The 9,773-nt window shown below is 31.3% G+C and overlaps 1 protein-coding gene across 1 annotated transcript; it reads left to right on the top strand.

The window, feature by feature from the left end:
• Window positions 1-2,550: 2,550 nt before the first annotated feature.
• Window positions 2,551-8,671, top strand: LOC139525048 (uncharacterized). Its single transcript, XM_071320226.1, has 5 exons — window positions 2,551-2,575; window positions 3,828-3,965; window positions 4,306-4,449; window positions 7,187-7,307; window positions 7,740-8,671. The coding sequence occupies exons 1-5, from the start codon at window positions 2,551-2,553 to the stop codon at window positions 7,957-7,959; spliced, it is 648 nt and encodes a 215-aa protein (XP_071176327.1). The 3' UTR covers window positions 7,960-8,671.
• Window positions 8,672-9,773: the final 1,102 nt, after the last annotated feature.

Genomic DNA, 9,773 nt, shown 5'->3' with positions numbered 1-9,773 from the left:
AAAGAATCATCTTTGTAACCGTAAAAGGACAATCAAAATTTACATTTAAAACTCTTTAGTAACGGTTACAAAGATGATTCTTCGGAACCTACACTTCACAATCAGTTTACTCATTTAAGTTTAACAAATATTAATGTATGCATTACAACATTAGTCTCTTGATTTGTCCTCATCACGTGCTTTGCAATAAATTGGGAAGAAGAATTCATAAAACTTTTAGAATTATCGCCTAAAATGAGCAGCAAATATCCTATAATGTAAAATTCATTCAAGAGATCTTGATTTGAATTGTTAGTTTACATCAACATCTTTTGGAGTTAATGTTCGTTGTATGATAATTTTAAATAATAAAAGATGTTAATCAACACATCAAATCAAGACAAAAATGACAAAATGAAACATCTTAAATCATTTGAATGGAGTGACGTGTCGCTTATATATATGGTCGTCTTAACTGTCATGTAAACTGCTAGTTTTTAGTTCAATTGTATCAATTCACCAGCCCAGAGCCCAGTAGTCAGCACTTCGGTGTTGACATGAATATCAATTGTGCGGTCATTTTTATAACTTTTCTGTTATCAAAACTTTGAATTTTTCGAAAAACTAAGGAAATTCTTATACTAGGAATAGATAACCTTAGCCGTATTTGCCACAACTTTTTGGAATTTTGGATCCTCAATGCTCTTCAAATTTGTACTTGTTTGGCTTTAAAACTATTTTGATATGAGCGTCACTGAAGAATCTTATGTAGACGAAACGCGCGTCTGGCGTACTAAATCATAATACTGGTACCTTTATAATTCTTTCAGTAATTTCTTTTACGCCTAAGTTTTCTGTAAGATAATTCCCTAATGCATGATGGCATGTATCGCAATCATTTTCTCAGACCTCATCATCTAATAGAATTTTGAGGAAATGTATATAACACTGGTGTTTTTTACAGGAAGGCGACGTGGTTAGAGTTGATCAGGATGATGGGTGTAACACCGTTTTGATTTTTGGCTTAGAACCGAATTCTCATTCCTTTTCCACTGTATGGGTGATTTTCATAATTATGAGTTTATTCGTAGCCTTTTTTGTCTGTAAATTTTCGTCGTCATGTTGACCTGTGTTTCTCCAAACGGGATTTTTTTCTACTCATCATTTCCATATCTGGAAAAAATAGATAATGTAAATTATGATTGAATATATTGGCCGGATTTTATCTTTAAATTGATTCATCATATATTTACATGTGGCCGATATTATTTACATCAATGTGACCGTAGCTATATTTCATTCATAGATGTGACCGTTAACAAATTAATGAAAAAAAAATAGTTGTCTTATAGCCACTTCTTGTAAATGTGTTTCCTAATGACATCAGTGTATATTATCGATTATAAGAATTTGAATTGCAGAATGATTAGAGCAATATAGCATAATGGTATTTAACCACTATACTAGCTTAACATGTGTTTTTTACGGAAATGAAATAAACTCGAAAGATGTCTATTGAAAAAAATAACGGCCTTAATTATTTAAAACAACTATATAAATGCAACAGTAGAATATATATACCGCTGTTCAAAAGTCATAAATCGATTGAGAGAAAACAAATACGGGTTACAAAATAAACCGATTGAGACACATAAACTATAAGAGGTAAACAACGAAATAACAGAACACTGAAGAACAACAAAAACAAACTACAATGCAACATACATAAAAACTAACTATTAGATAATAACTGCGTATTCCTGATTGGTACAAGACATTTAAGGAATAATATATTAAGTGAAATGGTGGGTTGAACCTGTTTTTAATGGCTAGTCAAATCTCCGCACTATATGGCATAATCTTCCTTTGGTGCAAAAATGCCTTTTTGTGTTTGCATTTAAACTGAAATATCTATTTTAACTCATCGGTTACCTATTTTCTATCATTATTTTTTCAAATAAGCTGTACTTAAGGGGGTAGACCTTGGTTCAGGGAGATAACTCTTTAAATCAGTTAAGCGTTTGTAAAAGTCAATTTCATCAATGCTTTTTAAGCATTTACCTGAAACAGATTAAAAATAATCTATGTAACCTAGAAGCTTAGAATATGTTTTTGAAAATGGTTGACACAAACGTACTGATGATTTTAAGAGTTATTCCCTTAACCTAGGTCTACCTCCTTAAACTAAATAATTGTAAAATTTAAGCAAATTCTGTAATTTAGTTCTTTTTTAATATTTCGATATTACATCTTTTTCTCCTATAAGTTTAACAGTAACAAAGTACCATAAAGGGGCACTATATACGAGATATATAAAAAATCAAAAGTATGATTTTTTTTTTTGTTCAATCATTAATGAAAGTGAAAAAGTGAAATAATAATTTGCTTTCATCAGCTAAAATGGTTAAATTTTGTCAAATTAAGCTTATAAACATTGATAATGACTTATTCACTTGCAAGTGATTAATTCGACCTCATTAAATCCGTATTCATGTGAACTCCAATTTAACCCTGTAGAAAGAGATAGAATAACGCATGTATTGTCGGTGTACAGGTATTTAAAGGAAAATAATGTCAACATTGAAAGTGAAGCTAGGTAAACAATTTGATTAACTGATTCGATACACACGAAATCATTCTTATAAAGGTAAAAACGACGATAAACATAAATCTTAAATCTACAATACAAAATTTAACGTACCTATATAAATACAATTGCACGACATGCTTAATCTAATCATATACAGATATAGAAAGATGTGGTGTGAGTGCCAATGAGACAACTCTCCATACAAATAACAATTTAAAAAGTAAACCATTATAGGTTAAAGTACGGCCTTCAACACGGAGCCTTGGCTCACACCGAACAACAAGCTATAAAGGGCCCCAAAATTACTAGTGTAAAACCATTCAAACGGGAAAACCAACGGTCTAATCTATATAAACAAAACGAGAAACGAGAAACACGTATATATTACATAAACAAACGACAACTACTGTACATCAGATTCCTGACTTAGGACAGGTGCAAACATTTGCAGCGGGATTAAACGTTTTAATGGATCCAAACCTTCCCCCTTTTTTCTGAAACAATAGCATAACATCACAACAAAGAAAAACATATAAAATATCAATTGGCAGACTTAACTCAATAAAAAAAAATATATAAATATGTTTATGTTTACATCGCTTATATGGCCATAGAAGGTCAACTCGATAGTTAATTAGATGGCGTCTTGGCACGAAACGAAGTTACATCTTATTGAGACCATGTCCTGGTAATTGTTTATTTTATACTTTTGATAGTTTGGAAAATTGTTTTACATTGTTATAAATACAATATGAGAATTTGAGTCAAATCGGTGAACATGAATTTGGCAGCTAGTGCCCCTTTAACAAAAATGCATGCTTCTTCCGAAGGCAGATTGTAAGCTTAAATGAACGTGACCCAGTTTTATTATTTTATTTTTCTATTAAGTATATGATAAAATTCATTTATAGACAAAAATAACGGCTTCCTATAAATAACTTTTAAAAAATGGAATTATGCCAGCGAGCCCTTTAAAACCCAGTATTTAAGGCACAATGTCGGTGCTGGGAGTGATTCGCTTGTCAATGAACATGTTAATCCGTTTCGGGTAAAAGTTCATGACAAAAATTATGTTTGATTATAATTATCTTAAGATCTTTTAAACAGACAGCATTCATACCATAGTGATAAAAGGTTTTTTTGTATATAAAAGGTAATATATTCTCAATTCGTAAATTAAAGGGTAATGCATTTTGTATATGATATGCTAGTCACTAATGAATGATTAAGCTTAGTTTCAAATCAATATTTCTTGTAGAATCGTGGCCAAAAGGAAAATATACTTTAGTGAAACCAAAATCCGGCTGTCCATCCGAATGGGTCGAAGGATGGCGATTTCAGGACAATGAAGATTATAGTAACCATAACTGGATTACCAGTGGTCATCATTTTTACGGTAATCACATATTAATCGAAAATATAAATGAACCAGAAAATTGGAAATTACAATGTAAAACATGACTTGAAAATAGAATGATGTTACTTTACTTGATTTTTTGACAGAAATAATAGTACAGTGCATTTCCATATATTTTAGTCATAACTCTGTCAATTGAATTTGACTGCCATCCCTATTTTTTCATATTTTGTACGTTATTTAATCTGTTGGACATAAAAATCTAAGCTTAAATGCCTACATATTGCCAGTGCTATATAAAGGGATACTCAACTCAATGTAAAAAACAATTTTCGACATTCTTTTGTTTAGCAATTTTTTTTTCTGATGATCATTTTAGGTTCCTTTGACACTGGAAACACTAAAGCGTATTACTGTACAAAGATTCGTGATGAAAAAGTTACAGATTGGACAAAATGGAAGTTATTGTTATGGCCCAAAGGAACTTACTGTATACTAAGGAAAGGAGGCTCGTGTCCTTTAGGTTTGTCAATCAGGTTTTTTTTATGCTAGGTGATGTTATCAGTCTTTAAGCTTCTTTTAAAATTAGAGAGGCGAAAGATACCAGAGAGACATTTAATCTCATTGGACGAACTTAAACTGACAACGTCATGACTTAAATGAAAAACGACCAACAGCCAAACATTAGTACTCAAAACACAACACAGAAAATAAAGACTGAGCAACACAAACCCCATCAAAAACTGGTGGTGATTTAATGTTCTCTAGAAGGGTAAGAAGATCCTGCTCCACATGTAGCACCCTTCATGTTGCTCATGTTCTTACGGACCGTTAATAAGTCTTATTTGGTAGCTATAGGTAATTACATTCGAAAAAAGTTGACAGGCTTGTCCTTACACCATTAAGAACATACCAGTTATCATCTGTGAAACGAATATTATAAAACTGTCATCAACTCGTGAAGGCGTCTGTGAAACTAACGAAGGGATGATTTCAACTTTCACCTTTTGGAATTTTTTGTTTAATAGTTTAAGGAATCATGATAGGAAATACAAACCCTTGAATATAATGTTAAATTTGGAGATATATACTCCGTATACAGGCATTGCTGGAATGTTACTTCGTAGAAATAGAAAGTTGACAATCGGGAAGCTGATATCTCTTCATTTGTCGTTAAGTTATGGTTTTAAAGTATATAGACTCAGAAATGCTTCTGTTTAGAAGGAAACATTTCATAACCAATTTCTTAGGTATTTATTTTACAAAAGGGTCGTTTTATCAAAAGCTTTTCATTTTTTTCTTAGATTCACGTATGTTCTTTTACTGCCTCTTACACTTTTACGACATATTTCTGAAATGTGACAAAATTACAAAAATGTAATAAGATAGCTGAATCGAAATCTTTGTTTACGTTGACTTAACTTTAAACTACTAGTATTTATCAATTGTATACGAAGACCATTCTTAACAAAAACATATTATTTAACACTAATATGTTTTAACTCTATTTTGGCCGACGTATTCAGTGCATCCGGGTGAAATTTGTTTCAACGTAGGATTTTCAGGGAGTTTTATAATTAAACGCATTTTTAAACTACAACTGACCTATACTCTGTATTTCGTTATATAATAGAGTGTTCTTTAATTTCACGATTGAAAACTGATGTAACTTTTTCATCTCTCTAGCTATAATTTTCAAATACTTTTGAACTTAATATGTTAATAAGAAGATGTTGTATGAATGCCAATAAGGCAACTCCCCATCCAAGTCGTTATAGATAATGCATATTTTAAGGGTTTTCTTGTTGTAGAACACACCTCGAGGTGTCAGGATTGATCAAATGAAAGACCGACCGTATGTGTTCTACGACAAAAAAAAACCTTAAAATATGCATTATCTGACTTTTATATACCTATATGGAGTTATTTTCATTCAGAACGATAGGTAATTCTTTCGAAGAATCAACCCGGACGATACCATGTTTCAATGAAATATGCTCCAAGGCATAAAAAATGACCTGTGTGAGGTCATTATTTTCCTTGATAAAAATACAATATAATTTACTTCAAAATTATATTCGTCTGATAGTTATTTGTTGCCGATTTGGGAATTATTTTTTTAGGTTTAATCTATGATGTGTGTAAAACAATCGTCATTGCCCGCATTTTTTTTTTTTAGAAACAAATAATGTAAAGTGTTTTTACATTACAAAGACATTATCCTATATGTGAGATGAATGTTAATGTAAAACTTTCATAACACTTTAAAATAAAGCCAGATTTAACATATTCGTGTGCAGGATTGTGAAAATCTGATTGATTCACACTGTATATCTTGGTTGATTGATGTTTGCTTAATGTTCAGTGGCAAATATTTCATGCATGTTCAGGACGATATACACTGAATAGGAAATCATTCTTTGAACTACATCTATTGATATAAGTTTTTGTGTTACATGTACATGAATCACGATTTAGTACCCCCTTCGTGTCAGTTCTTAACTTATTTTACCTTAATTTTCTGTAATTATACCTTTTACTATATCAAATGATAAACTAATATAATATTCTTATATTCTATTTTTAAAATAACATTCACATAACTCATAATTGGGTCCGGTGGGGGAGGGTATATAACTATATCCTAATTATCTTTAAAAAAAAATGTATTGCTATTTAAAAGAAAACCATCCTGAATATTGCATTCGATTCCATTAAAATTATTGAAAAAAATAATCACTTTTTTCCGATGAAAATGTCATTACAAATAGAAAAAGAACATAGCACCTCCCCCTTTCCATAAACTAAGCTGGTACAATAAATTACTCACAAAGTGTCTTGTATTTTTCATATACCATTATCGGATGGTAACAATTCATGTGTGTCTTACTTCATGCAGTAACAATAATATTTTTATATTGTATGGATAATCATTTCTTAGGTTTATATCTAGATTAATTAGTGAGTTTTGTTTCACATTCTGAATGAGCCTTAGGGCGTATTAATCCTGAACGCATTAGAAAGGAATATCCCACTTAGTGTGGTCGTTATGATAGGATGCCAAATTTTGCAAATATTTATATTTTTTTGTTTACGGTATATACAGTGTTAACAATCGTAAGTCAAAGTAAGCATTCCAACAATGATCCTTCACACCGAACAGCAAGTTTTAAAAAAGGACCCTTAAATGGCTTGTGTATAATACCAATAAAAAGGGGGCTTCAATGACAAAAAGGATAACATTTCTTTTAAACACTTAGGATTTGCAAACGGATATGTTCATTGGGATGATGAAGACTCTGGTAATAGAAATGATCTTGGAGGAACCTTGCCAGATGGAAAGTATGATGATGGAAACACAGAGATACAGTACTGCTGCAGGTAAACTGTCAAACATGTGACAATAGTAAGCTAAGAGTTATAATTAGTCTACGAAGCTGCATGTTAACTTGAAATAAGTCAACGGAGCTATATGATAACTTCTTATCAGTCATCAAAGCTCCAAGTAAATTCAGAATAAGTCAACAAAGCTAAACGTTATCGTATGATTAGTCAACAAAGCTACAAGTTAAGTTACATTGAATCAACGACGCGCCAAATTATCTTCGTAACAGTCGACAAAGCTCCAACGTATCTTATAAAGTAATCGAAGCAATAAGTTAACTTATAATAAATCAACGACGCAGCTAATTACGTATTAATAAGTCAACAGAGATAAAAGATATTAATAAAAGTAAACGAATATTATAAAAGAAAAAAAGAACATTCGCTGATACTTCATTTTAAAAAAGATGTATATTATTTTATTTCTAGGTCTGATAGACAGCCCGAAATTGCAATGGAACTTCCCACGTCTAGACCCTTCTACCTGGTGGGGAAAACAAATACTTGTCAGCAGGTAAAAGGGATGACTGTCCGCAAGGAATATATAAAGACAGACGACGAAGATAGGAATGAAAACAGAAGGGTCGGAAGCTATCCATACATTGAAGGAACCGGGAATACAAAAATGTTATATTGCTATTATGCATAAAGCTTACACCTATGTATCTGAGGGGGGTCTAGGGTCTGAGTAAAAGGGAAACGTAACTGTAAAATACGAAAAAAGTACATTCGGGTTGGTCGTTTTTTTAAATATCTAAAGCTGAAATATGACATATCAAACGTAGGGTGTTTGCCAATCCACAACATCCCCTAATCCGACATTGATATTTTCCCCACAAAACAAATCTAATACAGCTACGCGGATACATTATCATTTACTATGACTTCCATTTTATTTTAAAAAATTTGATAAAGTTACTATGAAATGACTTATTGGTATTCTCAGATAGGGGAAGGAATATGTTGGGAATGAATATTTAGGCCTGGTAGTAACTGAAAATAAACAAGAAAGAAATACTAGCAAAAACGAAAAAACTGAAAATAAATTAACTTTGCCTCAGCAGAACGGAACGAAACATTATATCAAAACAAAATACAGGGAGGTATTCACATTGTGTACAATAATGAAATAAAAGAAATGGCGTTCTAGAAAAAAACGAAAAATGAATATTCAATCCGAAAAATTACTCATCCTTCCTTCCTTTCCATCTTACATGATTGCCCTTTACTTGTTTAATATTTCATTTCAATTTGACTAAGACTCATTATTTTATTATGATTTATTTTAAATAAAAGTGCCAATTATTTGAATTAGAAAAATGTTGTTTGCAAATTTGTATGCAATAAACTTAAGCACTTGATTTCTTGTTTTTCTTATATCTGTAATTGTGCAAATTCACCAGAGAAATTGTCAGAACATGGTGCTAGGGCTCTGTTAGTCTTACTTATAGAAGACCTGGTGATTCCTATAAACATAAATCTTTGCTGCCTTAATTTGATAGTTCTGTAGCTAGCATATCAAATCATTTTTAAGAAGTGCGGCGGTTGCATTAAAAGAACCAAATATTGAATACCTGAATTTGATGAAACTATCGTACAAGTGAGAGGTTTAGCGCTATAAAACCAGGTTCAATCCACCATTTTCTACATTTGAAATTGCCTTTACCAAGTCAGGAATATGACAGTTGATGTGTTTTATCATTTGATTTTGCAATTTGATTAGGGACTTTCCGTTTTGAATTTTCCTCGGAGTTCAGAATTTTTGTGATTTTACTTTTTGTATAACTTCAAACATATTTCCAAACTTAGAATGAGTAATATAATATGGTTAATTTTGGATAAAATAAGTTTGTATGCCGATGGATTTATCCAATATTGCTTTTTGATATACTTATGTAAAACTCTTGAATATATGACACAAAATCGCAAATGTGACTTGGGTAAACTACCTATGTACATTCAAAGGCAGTATACAATGGTGAAATATTGATGGAATAGTATATGTACAGAACATTTAACACAAACATTGTTACTAATGTACAATGTCACACTTGCAAGTGAATGATTCACCTTTTCATTGGCCGAAAGATTCAAATACAACAACAAATCGTAGTGTGCTCATGAATTGACACAGGTGACTGACTATGGAATGTACTATGTTACTACGAACGTAAAAACAAGGATTTGACAATGTATAGTTTACAAATCTTTGGTAAAAAGAATTAAATAAATGTTTTGTAAATTTCAAATAGTTGTGTCGAAATATTATACTGCAGCAACATAAATATCTTGTACCGCATTATAAAAAATAGAAGGACAAAATAAAATCATGCGCCACTTATATTCGGAAGATTAAGAAACCACTTTTAATTTCTTTCAATGTCGTAGTTACTTACAATAAGGATCTTATAATACTTATCCATTACAATAATTACAATAATTTATGATGGGTGGCACATTCCT

This window comes from Mytilus edulis, chromosome 5 (assembly GCF_963676685.1).
Source record: "Mytilus edulis chromosome 5, xbMytEdul2.2, whole genome shotgun sequence".
NCBI classification, from domain to species: Eukaryota; Metazoa; Mollusca; class Bivalvia; order Mytilida; family Mytilidae; genus Mytilus; species Mytilus edulis.
The sequence above is the reverse complement of the archived record's forward strand: the minus strand, read 5'-3'. Positions and strand labels throughout refer to the sequence as shown.

Excerpts from the sequence above, each read along its gene's own strand:
- LOC139525048 (XM_071320226.1), top strand. The coding sequence starts at position 2,551 with ATGTCAACATTGAAAGTGAAGCTAG. Across the intron at positions 2,576-3,827 it reads AACATTGAAAGTGAAGCTAG|AATCGTGGCCAAAAGGAAAA; the intron begins GTAAACAATTTG and ends TATTTCTTGTAG. Across the intron at positions 7,308-7,739 it reads GAGATACAGTACTGCTGCAG|GTCTGATAGACAGCCCGAAA; the intron begins GTAAACTGTCAA and ends TTTTATTTCTAG.